This window comes from Mesocricetus auratus, unplaced genomic scaffold, assembly GCF_017639785.1.
Source record: "Mesocricetus auratus isolate SY011 unplaced genomic scaffold, BCM_Maur_2.0 Super-Scaffold_100007, whole genome shotgun sequence".
Classification (NCBI taxonomy): Eukaryota; Metazoa; Chordata; class Mammalia; order Rodentia; family Cricetidae; genus Mesocricetus; species Mesocricetus auratus.
The window spans coordinates 32,455,042-32,473,127 of NW_024429191.1; the positions used below are offsets into that span (position 1 = coordinate 32,455,042).

An 18,086-nucleotide genomic window follows, 5' to 3' on the forward strand; every position below is an offset into this window, starting at 1 on the left:
ACTCTTAACAGGGCTATGGTATGAAGAGTCAAGAAAAATTCAAATGGCCCTGGAATAGACTCCCAACAAGCAGCTCTGGCTCTGCACTTTGGAGTGCAGTCTGCCTGGATCTGACCATGTGGAGCATTGGGTTTCCCTCCGTACTTCCCCCACATGAGGATGAACTACATGTCCCACAATACAGAGGGGGGCTGCTCCGGCTCCCAATCGTCGGCCATCTCTCAGAGGCCTGCCCTCCCACCCCTGGACTCCAAGCAAAACATTTTTCTCAACGCATGTCCTGACTCAGGAAACATCTTAGACAGAATGTGTCATTCCAGAACTGACCAGCTATTAATTTTTCATCAGCATCTCAGGTGTGAACCCTTATGGCTCTGTTATGACACAGGAAAAGTTGGCTATCTGCTGTGTTCTTTTATTACGGATGCTTCCACGGAATGGTAGGGGTGGGATCTTTTAAGCAAGGTGATGTTTCACAGTCCATTGCAGGCTTCCAGAACCCTTCTTTAAGATGAGAGCATGGTTAGCCTATTTTTTTTACTAATATTGAAAGCAGGATCCATGTTCACTATCAACCTTCCTACCTTCCTGCCACAACTTTGTACCTTTTGCTCATCCTTCATTGGGTCAGTTTAGCCCAAAAGCACTTTTTTGTTTTTCCCCTTTGAAATATGAGCTCATGTATCCTAGCTGGCCTTGAATGCAGCATATAGCTGAAGATGACCTTGAACACCTGATCCTCCTGCCTCCACCTCTTCCATGCTGGAATTATAGGTGTATGCCATCACACTGTGTGTGTGTGCTCTAAGCATCAACCTCAGACTCTGCGCATACTAGGCAAGCACCAACTGAGCCACATCCCCATCCCCCAAAAGCATCTTTAAAGGGGTACTCATGTGGCTGTGATCAGGCCCTGGGAGTATGAACAAGGGAGAGTGTCATTGCTGCAGGGGCGGGAGCGGTGGGTGCACTAAGAAGTGACCCCAGGCGCTGCTCAGACATCCTATGCATGGTGGCTGGTGGCCTTAGTCCTGCTTCCATAGTGCCTTTGCAGACAAAGGAAGCTCAGAGAAGGCAGGAGAGAGAGCTAGGTGTTACCATCAAGAAAAGGAATGTCCTGCATGTGTGCTGTGTGCCCCATACCAAAAAAAAGCTCTATGCGCATTCCTTTTTCTTGGGTATTGCTTTGGTTTGGTTTGGTTGGTTGGTTTGGTTTGGTTTGGTTTAGCTGGTTAGCTGGTTTGATTTGGACAGGATCTGTGCTCATTAGTTTTTGCCAACTTGACACAAACTAGAGTCACCTGCAAAGAGGAAGCCATAATTGAGGAATTGCCACCATTAAATTGACCTGTAGGCAAGTCTGTGGGCCCTTTTCTTGATTAATGATTGATGTAGGGAGGCCAGACCACTGCAGGTAGTGGCACCCTTGGGAAGATGGCTGAGTAAGCCGTGGACTCTGCTTCAGTTCCTGTCTCCAGATCCTTCCCTGGATTCCCTTGATGATAGACTATAACCTGTAAGCTGAAATAAGCCTTTCCTCCCTGAGTTGGTCTTGGTAAGTGTTTTATAACAGCAAAAGATAGTTGACTAGGGCAGGATCTCATATAGCCCAGGTTAGCCTCAACTAGGACAGGATCTCATACAATCCAGGTTAGCCTCAAGTTCACAAGGATTCCCCATCCTCCTGCCTCCACCTCCCAAGTGCTGGCATTGCAGGTATGTACTTCACACTTGGCTTCCCGTACTTTCTCTTTCTGAGTTCCCAACACCCCCGCCAGGCAGCCAGGGCACATGTATTGTCCACAGCTCATAGACGGGGACTACAGGGCTTTTGGTCAGTGGCGGAGCTGCAGTCAATTCTGGATCTCCTGAGTATCTCTGCTGGCTACCCTCGTGTCTCCAACATACAACCCTGGGCAGCCCTTTTTTCTTACCCGTAAGCTGAGACCTTCAATAGTGCCAAGTGCCACATCCTTGGAGATGTCTGGTAGCTAAAGCCAAACCTACCGAGGGATTTCCATAGACAGCTAAAGAAATCTTGAGCCTTAACTTATTGGCAGCTAGTTCCTGAAAGGGTCCAGCTTCATGAACAGTTCTGCAAGAAAGAATATAGTTGGCCAGAGAGGTGCTGATGCCCTGTGTTCATTGGACCCCTCCTTATACCTCTCCCCTATGTTCTGACCCAGGAAGAGCCATCCCAGGAGGCTGCAAGGATCACTGAGCCAAGACTCATGGGGTCACTTCCTGTAGAAACCCTGAGAATAGGCCCGTCTCTCTCTCTCTCTCTCTCTCTCTCTCTCTCTCTCTCTCTCTCTCTCTCTCTCTCTCTCTCTCTCTCTCTCTCTCATGTTCCTGTCTTGTTTTGGTTTGTCCCATATTCCCATCGGTTCTGTCTCTTTCCTTGGATGACTCTGATCCCATAAGCTGCCTATACCTACTTGGGGATCTAGATGGAATCTGAACCATGGTTAAGCAAGCTAGAGTCCTGAGATGCCACAAACGCAGCCACACTCATGCACATGCATATCATCCTGGTTATGGCCATGCTATCATGGCAGAGCCAAGGAGTTGACAGAAACCAGAGGACTCTGGAGGTTGAAATATTTACTGTCTATTCCTTTAAGAAAGTGTGTCAAACTTTGCTCTCAACAAGTCTCTCCCTCCAGAATCAAGCCTTCCACCAGGTGAGCAAGATTCCTGTGAAACACACCAGTATTCCCAGGAGTTAGAGGGAATTTGATTGCAGAGTACAAGAGGTTGTGGCCACAAGGAGAGGAGGAGGCACCAGGGAGGGAGATGTTTTTCCTGGAAAACTCACTCACCAGCTGTCCTATCTGCTCAACAAAAGCAAATCTCATTCTCGTTCTTTTGCCATAGGACTTTGGAGAGGATGATTCCCTGTACATCACCAAGGTGACCACAATCCACATGGGCAACTACACCTGCCATGCCATGGGCCATGAGCAGCTGTTCCAGACCCACGTCCTGCAGGTGAATGGTTAGTAAATGGCTCCATGCATGTTGTCCCCTCAAAGCACCCTCCACACTGCTCCGAGCAAACCTTATTCTCTCTTGCATTTTGTCTTGTTAAAGACATAAATAACCCATCTGCTGTAATAAAGGGAATGGCTTAGAAAGTGCTGGGCCTGGTTTACCCAAGGCTTCCACAGATGGAATGAATCCAAATGCTGGGGGAGGGGGCTTAGGGATGAATCGTGCAGGCAAGTCACCCTGGGCTGCGGAGGCTCCATTGGCTACTGTGAAGAATGGGGCAGGTGTGGCCCAAACGCAATGTGGTACCTTGATCTCTGGATCTAGCAATTACAGAACCTGAGTCCAAGCCACCATTGCTCTTACAGGTGACGTAACAGCACATCACTGTGCATCTGGGGGGCACTGTTCCTTTCAGCAGCCCTTCTCCACAGGGATCCATGAGCCTTCTCTCGGCCAGTGAGGATGGGCATGTTTGGAGGGATGGTCTCCACTCACTCGGGTCCATATGTTACCAGCTACCTTGAAGACCAAGAAGAATTGAACCCCTTTGACCACCCCTCGTCCCCCACCCAACAGTTTTTCAAGCCAGTCTATGAGCACATTTGTAGCCAGCCCCAGATAAGCACTTTGCATAGACTCTCAATTGGATATGTTATCACCCACCTTATGGGTGGTTTTTAAAGAAGATCACTTACTATCTGGAGCCATTTTGGAATTAGCCTACCTCTACATCACACTGCTTGCCATCTCAGCCTGGCTCCGCCCACCATCAAAACAAGCCCCAATCTCCCTGAAGTCCTTTCCTGGACCACCATGTCAAGGGAATTAGCCTCATCCCACCAAACCCAGCTGTATTTGATCAGCCAGGATCAGGCACTCGGGTATCAGGTAACAGTGAGATGACTCAGCTCCCAGATCCTGTGTGACAGCTGGTGATTGGGACTTCTCCCAGAGAGAGTGAGTGAGGTGTCAAGAATGATGACATCGTAGATTCACCTTCACTGACCTCAAGGATCCAAGGGTGAGTGGCAAGCCGTTTAGGGATAACTGGGTATCTCCATCTTGCCCTGTGTTTACCTTGACAGAGTGTCCATGGTACTTTTATATTTCTCCATGTCCTAGTAGTATCTTATTAGAATTTCCCTCAAGCTGGAATGTACCTTTGAGATTTCACATCTGTGTGTCTAGATTAAATATCTGGGATTCTAGCTAGCAATTTAACTTTGTTGATAAAGTATTTACCTAACATGTTCAAAGCCCTGGGTTTGGTCTCCTGAACCCCACAAACTGTAAGGGTAGGAGGTAGAGATAGGAGGATCAAGTGTTCCAGGGCATCCTTGACTATATAATGAGTCTGGGGCCAGCCTGGGCTACATATGACTCTGCCTATTCTTTAAAAATGTGCTTGGGTTTCACCATCATAACCCAAGTGTTCCTAGTTATTATAACCCAACAGGAACCAACCCAGAGATTTAGGGGTCATTCAGGGACTAGACTTCCGTGCAGCCGGCAAGTAATAGGGGACATTCCTAACAGGGACTAGCCCAGGTAGAACATGTGCTCTGCAGAGAATGTCACCATTTGACTCTGACAAGTGATTACCAGAGGCTGATGGTGCTTTGAATATTCAGTCGCAAAACAGCTCTACTCTCTGTTCCAGCCCCGCAGATCCTCAGTCAGAAGTACAGTTATCTGGTATCCCAAAGCCTCCTATCCAACCCCACTTGGTAAGAGCCCAAGGCACAGGGCTGGAGACTTGAATCAGTAGTTAAGAGTGCTCCCTGCTCTTCCAGAGGATGTATGTTCAAGTCCTAGCATTCATATCCAGTGGCTCCAACAACATATGGCTCCAGAGGATCTAGTGCCCTCTACTGGCCTCCACAGCTACCTACACTTACATTTGCATACCCACACACAGATGTACACACACATAAATAAAAATGCATCTTAAAATTTAAAGAGCCTAAGGCACAAGGAGAGAGCTGGGGCTTCTTGTGCCCTTTGTCTCCTCTAAGACAAACATGAAGATGGTGGAACTCCAGATTGAGAACCTCCTAGATGTCTCCATCACTGGAGAAGGCTCTAAATCTCCAGTTCCTTCATAAATGATGTAGCAGGACCCTGTGCTTAGACCTTCTGCCCCTGGAGACCTGGGAGGCTAAACATGGGCGTATGGTGTAGATGAATTCAAGAGCAAGGTCCCAGTACTGTGGGCATTTCCGGGCTTAGACTGTTTCCAAAGATGGGAAATGGACTGTTTGCCTGGTGTCTTAGTTACTTCTCTCATTACTGCGACACACTACCTGATGAAAATGTGAATCCAGGGAAGAAAACTAGATTTAGACTCATGGTTTGAGGGTGCAGTCTCCATCATGGAAGAAAAGGCAGTAGGAGTGTGAGGTTGCTCATTACAGTCAGAAAACAGAGGTGAATGGTGGTGCTTAGCTTACCTTCTCCTTTGTACTCAGCCTAGGACCCAGACCATAGGATGATTCTAGGCCCAATTAGGGTGGGTCTCCCCACCTCAGGTTTTCTCTCTGATAACACCCTTAGGAGTGGGCCAAGATGTGCCTACTCAAGCTGGCAATGAAGATGAATGGTTACACCTGGACTGGAGAGCGTCTGAGGGACAGGCTCATAGATCCATGCTCTAATTGTTGAAAGACTCAAGACTTCTAGCCAAAGGAAGGACCACTGATAGTGCGGGGAGAGTATTCTGGGAGCTGGATACCTTGTGATCATCTTCCTGCTTCATTGTGTGGCCTGCTAGATGGCTGGGCTGGTCCTTAGCTCCTGGCACTTGTGAAGGCACTCAGCACCCTCATGGGATCACCTCTAAAGCAGACCCTGATTGTATCCTAAGGATACAAGGGAATGGTCTGCAGGAAGTTTTCAAAGTACTACAGGGGTTAAAATTCTGTCAGGCTTAGAAGGAACCAAGTGGAAAGACAGGATGTTCCAAAAGCCGTAATTACAGCAGTAACATTTATTGAATACTGTGTGCCATCCCTATCTTATAGACAAGGTCACTGGGACTTTGAGAACTGGAGTGACTTGCCCTTAAATCACACACACACACACACACACACACACACACACACACACTAGCCACAAACAGACGTTGACATCATCCAGGGCCAATGCCTACCCAGCTGGGATGCCATGCAGCTGCCCTTAGAGAATCTGTGTCTGGTGTATAGAGTAGGCAGTTGTCAGGTCTTTGTTGTAGTTCTCTGAATGGCATACTCTGGGGAAACAGAGGAAAGGAGCCCTGCATCCTATGTCTGCAAGCCTAGTGCACAGCTCAGACCAGGTCGGAACCAGTCATTGAAAGAGAGGAAAAGGCAATGCATGGAAGTCTCAGACCTAGGTATTGGCCTCAGCAAGACTGAAGTTGATAGAACACTTAGCCAGGTGTCACCCAGTTCCCCAGAGGGCTCAGTGAGTTCTTATACTCAGTAACTCTTGATGTTGCATGGTTTCCAGGAAGGAGGACTAGGTCACTGTAGGAATCTTGCAGAAGAAGGGGACAAAGATCTTTCTGGGCTATGGTGTGGTGCTGAAGGATGAAGCCCCTGTGCAGGAGACCAGAAAGCTAGGAAGACCCTAGTGGTTCTCAGGGGGCTGTCTGACTCACTAAAGAGTGTCATGAGGAAGGAGGGGGACATGGGTAGTGACACTGACCTATTTTCACCATCCACCACACACTTGATGGTATACAAGATGGCCCTAAGCAGCTTGGATGGAGTTTGGTTCAGCTGCCTAGATGTGCTGTTGGAGGTCTAATTTGATCCCTTCCTGGCCTGGCAGGAAGATGTTTGGGAAATACATGGATACAAGAGGGACAGACTTGGGGGAGGCTTCGTGTTTATCTTAAGTCATAGTTAGTCATAGTTGGTAGACACTGATGACCAAAGCTGATGACCACTTGCAGGGCCTTCAGCACATTACACAGATGGGAAAGTAGAGGCCCAGGGAAAAAAATGACCATCCAAAATAAAGTTGCTTCTCCCTAAAGCCACGCTGCTCCCAAGCTGTCTGGTAGCAGAGTTGGGATCTCATACACAGACTGGGCTACCGCCATCTTCCAGGATGCTCCACTTCCATGGCTGCCTAACCTAGCTGCTTGAAAGATCCCTCCCAGCAAGCTGTACTATCCCCACAAATTATTAGTATAACTTACCCATAGCCCAGGCTTCCAGAGATGAGGCCCAAATGCTGACATGATTTATAACTTCCTGCAAAGCTCTAGCATTGCTTTCATGGGCAGGATCAAGAACTTCAGACATCAATGATTAATCCATTAAATTAAAAATACCTTCGACCTCCCCGCAGTTCAGATGAGGAGTGATTCATCCCCAAAACACAATAATCATTTTCAAATCTGCTTATTACTCCAGCTTGGTACCTTTGTGACTTCTTACTTAAGAACATATTTATGCCGCCTAAACCTTGGCAATGAGAGATGATTCCCAAAGGAAATGGGCCTCTGTGTTATGGATACAAATGGGGTGTGGGTGGATGTGTGGGTGTGTGCACCTGTCTGAGGAGGCCAGAGGTCAACTTCAGGGCCATTCTTGAGGATCCACCCACCTTATTTTTGAGACAGAGTCTCTCACTGGCCTGGAGCTCACCAAGTAGGCTAGGTTAGCTTGGCTGGCCAAAGAACCCCAGGGACTGACTGCCTTTCTCCTCTTCATGGCTTACTGGGATTACAAGCACATACCACCACACCCAGCCTTTTAATGTGGGTTCTATGGATAGAACTCAGATCTTCATATTTTTAAGGCAAGTAATCTACCAACCGAGCTGTCTCCCCACCCCCCTCATGGAATCATATGAAGGTTTTGCAAGTTTAAAAGAAAATGTTTGTCTGGGAGAGCTTAGTTTCATATTCTTTTCAATGTGAAAAGATGAGAGCTTAGGTCTTGGGAGCCACATGGCCTGGAATACAAGAATACAATTGTGTTCTTACCATGCTATTGAGAGCTAGCATCTTTGTTTTGCTCTGATGGGGACCCATGTGAATGCATCACAGCCCAGCGTTCTCCTTGGGACTGCCCTGTCCTGATAGACTCTACAGAGCTGGCGCTGGGTATGGCCAAAGCTTGTGACTGCAGGGATCAGGACTGGGTGGGTGCAGGCCAGGTGCTCACTCAGAGCCTGGGTCTCACCCATTGGAGAACTGTTGGGTTTTATGGGCAGGCATTGTGTGCCCACCCAGCTGTGATTTTATTAATCCCTCATGCAAATTTCATCCCCAGCAAATGGTCAGTTTTAGGCAAGACGGCTTCCCCGGCAAAGCTGCTTGGTGCCAGGATTTGCCTTCCGTGTCACCACCCGGGACAGAACAGGAGCTGAGGAGACCAAGGGACCTGTGATTCTGCCCCTGCCCAGGTGCCCAGGATGGTCCACAGGGTCCATCTTACCTGTTCCCCACTGCTGCTGACCTAGCTGTCACTGTCACTCTGCTCTACACCAGAATGTAGAGGAAAATGCTGAGGGACCTGACCACTGGCTCATGGAGGAGCATGGCAGCTCAAATTCCTGAGTGCAGCTTAGAGCCCTGCGCCCTCCTTGTATGTGCAAACACACACCACAGCACTGGCGTCAAGCCAGCCCTTCTCTGACCTGAGCTTCACCTCCGCTGTAGTCCCCCTCATTCCAGCTCCATCGGCTCCTCAGTTTCCCTAACAGCTACCCTCTTGCCTTCCTGCCATGGACTTGTTCCATCTATTGAGAACTGCTCTTCTCTCCACCCCCATCCATTCATTTAACAAATCTGCATCCTCTGGCCTGCCATGTCCTCATGGTGGCAATGGGCAAAGGTGCCAAGGAAGAAATTTCTGAAACACAGGAGTAAGGAGAATCAGAGGTACTGTGCATGGTTGGCATGGGCTGGCAGGAAAAAGATGGAAAGGGGAGTGCTGACGAAAGGTGGTAGGGAGGACAAAGGTGCCCCCTGGGGCCCTGACAAGAGGAGTCTGCCCTTTCCTGACATAAGAAAGTTTGCTTTCAGAGCTGGGGGGATGCATTTCAGATGTGGCAGGGGACCCGTGTCAAGTCCGTGGATGGGTTAGGCTAGCGGAGGGTGGAAACCTGTAGGAACTCCAGCATCAGGGGGCCTGTGAGAACAGCCCGCTGAGCAGGTGACAGAGAGAACCCAGTGGGAACTAGGAGGGACGCCTAGGGCCAGGTGGAGACAGCAGCTTACAAGGATCACTGAGCTGTGCGGTGCAGTACAGACAGGCCAGGGCAACAATGAGTGCTGCTGAGTCAGGCCTGGCATGTAGAAGCTACCATGGCCCAGAGAAGAGCAGCTCCCACTGGGTGACGAGTTCATGTGGCTGGGGGAGGACTGAGGAATGAAGGAGGAGGAAAGGGGGTGGGTTGAGCAAAAAAGTCAGGGGCAAGAGCAGCCTCCTTTGGGGATGCCTCAGAGTTACTTTGCTTTCTTTAATCTAGGAGAGAAGGGACAGATTTTACAAGCTGAGGGGGAAAGTCCCTAGAAGTGTGAAAAGGTGAGGAGTGATTGAGGGCATCTGGGAAGGGACCAAGAATGAGCAGGAAGTAAGACTCCCACCCCACTTCCCAGCCCAGGGACAGGAAGAGAAGGCTTAAGCACAGGCCCATAGTCCCAGCTCTTTAGGAACTGAGACAGGAGGATCACCCATTAAAAACCCAGCTGGGCTACAGAATGCAGTCAAGGGCAAACTGGGTAACAGTGAGACCCTGTGCCCACAGCTGAGGACATAGGTCAGTGGTGCGGCACTTGCATAGCATGTGTGAAGCCCTAGCTTCCATCGCATGGGCACCGAATAAAGTAGGGGATCCTAAATAGGGGCTGCCCCTAGGAAGCTGCAAGAGAAGCAGTGTCCTAAGGAGAAAGCCAGGTCTCCAGGGGGAGAGGGACAAACAGGTAAAGGAAACTGTAGACGAGAGTACAAGTTCCAGATGGCCTAGGGAAGATTAAGAGGTGGTCCACCAGGACACCATGGCATGATGTCGTTACAGGAGGACAAAGGACAGGAGAAGCTGGTGTCTTCCACTCAGAGGTTTGCAGCAAGCTGGGGTGAAAGGCATTCGATGTGGGGGCAGCAAGTCCCCTCAAGGAGACTTGTCTCACTCTCGAGGAAACCTCCAGGCTGTCAGAGGGCATGTGTGTGTGTTGCTGCGCATCCTGTCCCTTTCACCCCACACCCACACCCGTCCCCACCCCCAGCTATGGAGAGCTTAGTGCCTTGAATTTAGACATGTATTTTTATTGAGTGACTCATCCTACGCCCTTGGCTTTCGGTCAAGTGTCCTTTTGTTCTAGAACACTGTCACATATTTTAGTTTAAATTGAGTCCCAAATTGGTCTGGAAAAGCTCCCATCTCAGAGCAGTGCACACAGGCAGTGGGGGTTGGGGGAGGAGAGGGGTGCTCGTTACATGTGATCAGATGATTCCCGCTTAAGTGTAGACGGCTCAGTCTACACACACATCCCTGTCTGAGATCAGAGCAGAGGCCAAAGGCAGCCTCCAGAGCTGGGGGCGGCCATGTCTCCAGTTCCCTGAACAAATTCTGCACCAATAATCTCCCCTGTAGGAGGAGGAGAGTGAAGCCTGCTAGGCTTTGCTCCCCACGGCTCTCCGGGAGTGACCCTCACATTTGCAACTAGTTGTTTAGTCATCTTTCCCACACAGAAAGTGCCACCATGCAGCAAGGGACCAAGGCTCTTACCGCTGTATGCATCATGCCTGACACCAACTGGTATTTCATGGCTGTCAGCTGCCCGATAGGGGATTGACAGAGTTTTGTAAAAATCAATCAAGGTCCTCAGCCAGGTGCTGGACTCAAAGAGGACGAGCCCCTTGGCCCCATTCGGTGTTGTAATGCTCTGTGATATCTTGGTTTAGCAGAGTGACAAGGAACAATGTCGCTTCTCAGTTTCCTCAGCCACGCATTGGACTTTTTTCCGTACTAGATACACTCAGAATTTTTTTGTCAAGCCCCGATGGACTGGTTTTAATTGAAATTAGATTCAGTCTGTGGGTTAACTTGTCAGACCTTGTTTGTGACAATGGGAAATCTTCTAACCAATGACCTCCCACGTGTCAGTGACATTTTATGGTTTTCATCACTTGGGTCCAGTCTGTTGTCTGTGTGGTCTCCACTGATCTATAAAATACTATTCATTTTATGGATTTTGGTACTATCTCTTTATTGTATTCATGCAATCATTACTATCTTTTTGGGTTTGTGTCCTTGAGTACAGCTACCTAAAATATCATTGTTCACTATTATATAGTTACAGTCTTAAATGTCCCTCTAAGAGCCTGAAGGACCAAGGTTCTAGTACCCACAGCAGGTGGCACACAACCTCCTGTAATTCCAGCTCCCAGTGACCCGACACCCTCTTCTGGCACTTTAGGGTATTACATGTACATGGTACACATACAGACAAGCAGACACATATATTTAAACATATATAAATGTAAATCTTTTTATTTTAAAATGCCCCCCTGTGGGTGTTTTGAACATTTGGTCCTCAGTTTGTGCTGTTATTTTGAAGGCTGGAGAGCCCTTAGGAGATGGTCTTGCTAGTGGAAATAGGTCCCACTGCACAAGGCTTTGAAGTTGATTACTCAACTTCAACAGACCACCTTCTCTGTTTCCTGGTTGGTTACAATATGAAGAGCCTCAGTTGCACCAGATGAAGAGCCCCCTTGCAGCACCATGCCTTCCTACCAAGGTGAGCTAGGATTCCTTAAGTTATTTCTACTGGGTGTTTGGTCACAGCGGTTGGAAACATGACATCATCCTTTAATATTGACACCCCCCATATTTTACTTTCCTTGACCACACCAGTGAGTTTCAAAGTTAATATTGCTTTCTCTCCTTTCTCCTTTTTCTTGAAAGGAATGGCGCTGTTCCTTTTTATGGACATATTCTTCATTGAGACTCACACACCAAGAAATGGGGTTTGGGTCTTTTTCAAAGACTTTTTTTGGTGCCTAACAAGAAAATCAAATGATTTTCTTTTTGGCTACCTTTGACTTGGGATTATAGATTTGCTAATAAACACTGATACTTATTGCACACAGAGCATGTTCTGCTATTGTGTGTGTGTATCTGCATGTTCCTACGTGTATATGGGTGTGCACATGCCTCAGCATGATCATAGACTCACCCTCTGATCTATAAGCATCAAATAAATTCTTTGTTTTGTAAGTTGCCTGGGTCATGGGTCCCATCACAGCAATAGAAAAGTAACTAAAACAAGGACCAGGTGAGATAAACTCATAACTTATTCATACACATACACACACACACACACACACACATATATATACACATATGGCATATATATGTATGTATATATATGCCAACTCTACAGCCCCTGAAGGTTCCTTTTAAATGATGCATTTAATTGAGGTTTGTTTGTATGATCTATAAGTTAATATAGCATTCTCACATTCTAAACCCCTTTGTATTCTTTCTCTAGTTTCCCATTGACAACACTTGCTCCTCTTACGAATAAGCAGTTCATGGACTTACTCGTCAGTCTCTCTTCTTGACTTTTGAGTTGAGTCCTCCATTTCCCTTCTGCTTTCTCTAGGTTTGCTTTCTGGTTTCCAGGTGTGCTATGCATAGGTGGAGATCTTGCAAGAGTCTGGGCTCATTAATGCCAAAGTCCTGAACAGTCCTCAGCTAGAACCCTGGTTTTCTCTAGGACCTTCTCTAACAGCCCTTCCCCACAGCCTTCCCTTTAATAAGGGCCAATCCACTGCGGAATGTGCCAGAGTCGTGTCTACCTGTGTTCATCTAGCCAGCGGGCCAGGTCACATGCCCAAGCTGAGATTTGACCACCAGGGTCCAGAGCTGAGTCACTCCCCCAACCAAAGAGGACACATCCTCCTTTCATGCAGGTCCCAGGACTTGGAGATTGAAGAAATAAAAATGACCCAGTGAAAAATGGATGGGCTTCCCCACAGCCATGATATAATTAGCAGCCTGCCAGTCAGCTCCCATAAGTGCTTTGTGAAGCATTTCCTGCAAGAAATTAAGGCCCCGTCCAATGGCTTTCCGATAACAGGAATAATACATCTAAATTTCATTCATTCAGAGATAAATTCCAGTGGCTGTTTCTCTTTATATGCAGCAACTGAACAGCATTAAATATTTGGATGTTTTTCTGATCATATTTAGAACAAGAGTGGAAGCGATGAATTACGGAGGTACCACACCGGATGTGTTTATTGTCTGTGATCCATTTTACAGCCTTTTCCCTCAGCACTTGGGTTGCTAAAGACATCATTGTAAGCTGGTTCAGAGGCCCCCAGAGTCACCTCTTGGGTTCACCCTCTGGATCAGGGTCTCAGGGTTTGGCTACAGCCCCAGGCCAGGTGTAGATTTGCTCTTACGAAGACTGTTCTCACCCACAGTGCCACCAGTCATCCGTGTCTATCCAGAGACCCAGGCACAAGAGCCTGGAGTAGCAGCCAGCCTTCGATGCCACGCTGAGGGCATTCCCATGCCCAGAATCATTTGGCTGAAAAATGGCATGGATGTCTCAGCCCAGATGTCCAAACAGCTTTCCCTCTTGGGTAAGAATTGCACATGAATCCCCGGACAGGAAATGAGAGGTAAGATCATGGCTGAGCCTGGCATGTTAAGAGGAAGCAGAGATCCCCTGATGACTGGCACACAGGTCTCATGGGCATCTGAGAGGCTACTGGCCAGATTCCATGGCATCCTTTGTATTTCAGCAGTGCCAACCTGTCCTGGGCCCAGTCCCAAGAACGTTAACTGCCCCCATCCATACCCAAGATCTCTATTTTTAGCCCAACACTCTTCAGAGCCCCTGAGAAGGTAGTGGGGAAGGCATGTGAAAGGGTGTCCCCTGAGAGCATTACCCTGAGCCACTGTCCCTTCTACAGCCAATGGAAGTGAACTCCACATTGGCAGTGTACGCTATGAAGACACAGGGGCATATACATGCATTGCCAAGAATGAAGTGGGCGTGGACGAAGATATCTCCTCCCTCTTCATTGAGGACTCGGCTAGGAAGACCTGTGAGTCCGCTATTGCCTCTGAGATCCTTGCTGGGCTGTTTGGGAGTGTTAGGGGGACAAGAGGACTGCATTAACTCTCCAGGGCCACAGTCACCAACTGGGAGTCTCTGAAGGCTGGGATAAGTCTATTTCCTCTGTACACAAAGCTAAGTACAGATGGTGACCTTCCCAGGCAACATAGACAACTCTGGAAATATAGACAATTGAAGTCTCTGGTCAGGACACAAAACCCAGGACCACAAGGAAGCCCAAATACCCCAGCTGTGCTTCTGCCTCCTGTGGGATGAATGGCTGGAAACTTGGTCACAAAAGCCTTCACACCACCAGTGGCTTGGAAGCTCTCAGGGCAGACAGTAGTCCCCCTCTCATCTGTGGTTTTTTCTTCCTTTGATCTGAAATTCTAAAAATGAACCCTGTAAGATTTTTTTTGTGTACTTTTGGGTGCAGGTTCCCACCAAGACCAGAAGAGGGGGCCAGATCCCTTGAAGCTGGAGTTACAGGTGGTTATGGGATGCTGGGAACTGAACTCTGATCTTCTGGAGAAGCAGCGTATGCTTCTAACTAGTAGGCCTTTTCTCCAGCCCCTTTAGTAACATTTTCATCACAGTATGTTGTAATTATTATATTGCATTCATAATTTTGTACTGCCTGATTTATAAGTTGAACTTGATCCTAGGTACACATGCATAGGAGGAAACTAACATGAATGGGGTGTAGTACTGTCTGGTAAGGGGGGTGCTTCTAGATGAGTACACAACTACGAGTAGAGTGGCCTTTCCTCTAGGAATCATCACCACCTCATGGGCTAAGTGTACTAAGTGCACCACTGCCTCCCCCACGTGGTTCTGCAGGTAGAATTTGTGGCATGGAATGCCATAAGTCCTCTCCTTTATCATTGAAACAGTGCTCTTCCTTGGGAAGTCCTAACTGAAAATCAACTTTCCTGGAAGTGACCTAGGAAATCAGGGAGGGATGCTACTCATTCCTTACTGTCCACAGAAGCAGGAGTGCAGATTAACTGCTGGGATCCTGGGGCCCAGTTTTAAAGATTCATTTAGAAAGCAAAAACATCCTGAGACCCAGATGTGTCCACCTGGGTTCAGCTTTGTGGCCTGATACCATTGCTGGGCCAGTGAGTGATGGGTTACTAGAATGTTCCTCAATGGCATGAACCAAGGAATCACAGCAGCAACGGTTTGACATTGTCTTTTTTCTTTCTCTTCTGGCTGTCATGTGGCTGCTCTCCTAATTCTTGGCTGCTACAGTAGCAAACATCTTGTGGCGGGAAGAAGGTACTGAGTGTGGTTGTCCTGTGTCGTGCAATCGCATGTATTCTTGCTTCCACAGCGGGCCACCTTTCCCTGACCCATCAACCTTGAGGAGCCTATGTACTGGGGTAGGGAGTTCAAACTCACATGGCACACACATGCACAGACCCAGCTCAGTCTCCTGAGCAGTGGGCACTGAGCCTGACACAGTACTTATGAGGACCAACAGCAGGGTTACTGGATGTGACCCTCTGACTGCCATGTCACTCAGCTTGTGCTCTGCGTCTTTTAAACAATGGTACACCACCAGGCAGAGGGACTCAGGTCTGCACAGTGAAGACTTGTAAGGGAACACAAATCTACTGGGGTTGCTGTGCACTGTAAGAACCAAAGTCTCACTGAAGCCACCTTAAAGTGTAGGGCTGGTGGATGCTGCATTCAGATTAAATGATGAAGCATCCCCCAAACCCTATCTCACCTCAGTGGCTTAATGCTATGCCCTTTTTTGATGATATTCAAGTCTTAGAGGGGGGGACACAGAAGCCAAGAGGAAGGGACCACATGCCTCAGGGTACTCTCAAATCTACATGGGAGAAAGATGGGACAGGACAACTGCAGCAAAGGAAGCTGGGAGCCCTTTGGAGCCCAGTAGCAGAAACTAAATTTCAACAGAACCTTCGAGGGGGTGGATCAGGAGGCTGGGTCTCCTGCGAGGTTGATTGTGTGCTGAATGAGTATTGACTCACATTCCCACACACTGAGAGCGCGCTGCACTCAGCCAGAAATGTAGCTGTCTGTGTCTACAAACCCCATGGGGGCTATATTAAGCTGTCAATCTTATGTTGGCACTTCTGGTGGTTGACTTTCAAAGCAGCCCAGGGAGACTGTGCCCAGCATCAGTGTTTCAGCCCAAGTTTTGCCAGGTAAGTCATTGATGACAGAGGTGTTTTGGCATGGTGCCTTAGACAGAGGTGCTGTGAGGCAGTGTAAACAGAAGTTTCTCTGTTCCTCCCCGTCCTGCAACCACTTCTAAATAATCACCCAGAGGCTTACTATTTATTTCAGAATGTTTCTAGTTTATAGCTTATAGTTCAGGAGTATTACTAACTAGCTCTTACATTTAAATTGACCCATTTCTATTTATCTATGTATTGTCAAGTGGCCATGGCTTTATTGGTCTGCTGGCATCTTGTTTCTTGGGCAGCTGGCTTGTGTCTCCCCTGACTCCACTCTTCTTTCTCCCTGTATTCAGTTTGGCTTTCCTGCATAGCTATATTCTGCCTTGCTATAGGCCAAAGCAGCTTTTATTATCAACCAATGAAAGCAACATATTCACAGTGTACAAAACGGGTGTCCCACAACAGGGTTACGCTGAATCATATGTGCATAGCTAACCTCAGAATCCCAGTGGGACACCCAGGATTGGTGCTCGAGATTGCTGTGAGGCACTCTGCAGACTGGGCATCTTTGAGGGACTGGGTTCCAGATGCACAGAAGCAGGGGGTACTGGGTACTGCAGATCTATGATGGGCTATATTGGTTCCCAGCTCTGGGGACACTTTGTTCCCTGGTCCCAACTACCATCAAGAAGTATTGTGGGCAGGCCGCAACCCCTCTCCACCAGGAAAACATGTTATGCTGTGCCTTGTGTGACCTTACCAGTGGCTAGAAGGTCATGACCACATACAGTGTTCACTCCTCCTAGGCCTCAGCGTGGGAAATGTGTTCTATGTCTTCTCTGACGACGGCATCATTGTCATCCACCCTGTGGACTGTGAGGTCCAGAGACGCCTGAAGCCTACAGAGAAGATCTTCATGAGTTATGTGAGTTTCTGTGACTGGGGTAGCTTTCATATCATGCACAGTCAAAATCCCAAGGTCATGCTCCATGTATTCATTAATGTGTGTGAGAACTGGGTTTCTTTGGTTCTGGTCATTATATGTGGGTGTGAGTCCAGGGAATTTTACCTCTCCATTCTCCATCCAGCAGCTGTGAGGGCCAAGGTGCACCAAGTTCCTGGCCTCTAAATGTTCATAGTCAAATAATAGGACAGCAAAGTGAACAGATAGCATCTAGGAAGGTGTTCTTGCAGTGGCATGGACATACACGAGTGAATGCCCAGAGTTCCAGAAGTGCTACAAATGAAAAGACCAAGTATCAAGTGACAGGTGAAAAGGATGGGGCAGCAGAAGAGGTAACCCCTAGGGGTAGGTCCAGGGCAGCCCTCCCCACCCCCATTCTCCTAGGTTTCTCCGTTATCTGATGGTTCCCTCAGCCTACCTGTCCCTGAGCTGTGTCCCTCAGATGCTGTTGGGTGTCAGGTCACAGTCCTGTGGTGCCAAGTAGGGAAGACACTAGCAATAGAGGCCAGGGGTGGGAGGCAGAGCACTTAGCACACCATAGAGTTTGGGTGCCTGGGAAAAAAACAAAAGGAGCTGGGGGGAGCAGGGCATATCCCTGAGCTGAAGATGCAGATCCGGTCACCATCTGCTTGAGAGTGTTGTCAAAAGCTAAGGAATGGACACGGGCATATGCAATTGGCACGAGAGGAACATCAACAGAGAGAGTCCTGACCCATTCACAACTCAGGGGCAGGCAGACTAAGAGAACAAGTATCACAGAAGACAGGGAAAACAATGTTCTCATCTTTAAAAATGGAAGGAAGGCTGGCAGGCAGGCAGGCAATGAGCTCCTAGTTTTGTATAGAATGAGTAAGATTAGAGAAAAAGAAATAAAGGTGGATTTTAGACATACAAGTTTGAG

The 18,086-nt window shown here is 48.1% G+C and overlaps 1 protein-coding gene across 4 annotated transcripts in view; it reads left to right on the plus strand.

Moving 5' to 3' along the window:
- Positions 1 to 18,086, plus strand: part of Fstl4 (follistatin like 4) — a 406,082-nt gene that overhangs the window by 364,773 nt on the left and 23,223 nt on the right. For 3 of the 4 annotated variants that reach the window (XM_040748611.1, XM_040748610.1, XM_005067777.4), the window contains 5 exons: positions 2,878 to 2,998; positions 13,425 to 13,586; positions 13,920 to 14,054; positions 15,320 to 15,346; positions 17,028 to 17,146. In XM_040748611.1, coding sequence (XP_040604545.1) covers positions 2,878 to 2,998; positions 13,425 to 13,586; positions 13,920 to 14,054; positions 15,320 to 15,346; positions 17,028 to 17,146 — 564 coding nt within the window. The remainder of the gene's footprint in view (positions 1 to 2,877; positions 2,999 to 13,424; positions 13,587 to 13,919; positions 14,055 to 15,319; positions 15,347 to 17,027; positions 17,147 to 18,086) is intronic. The other variant, XM_021225903.2, reaches the window with a different exon arrangement.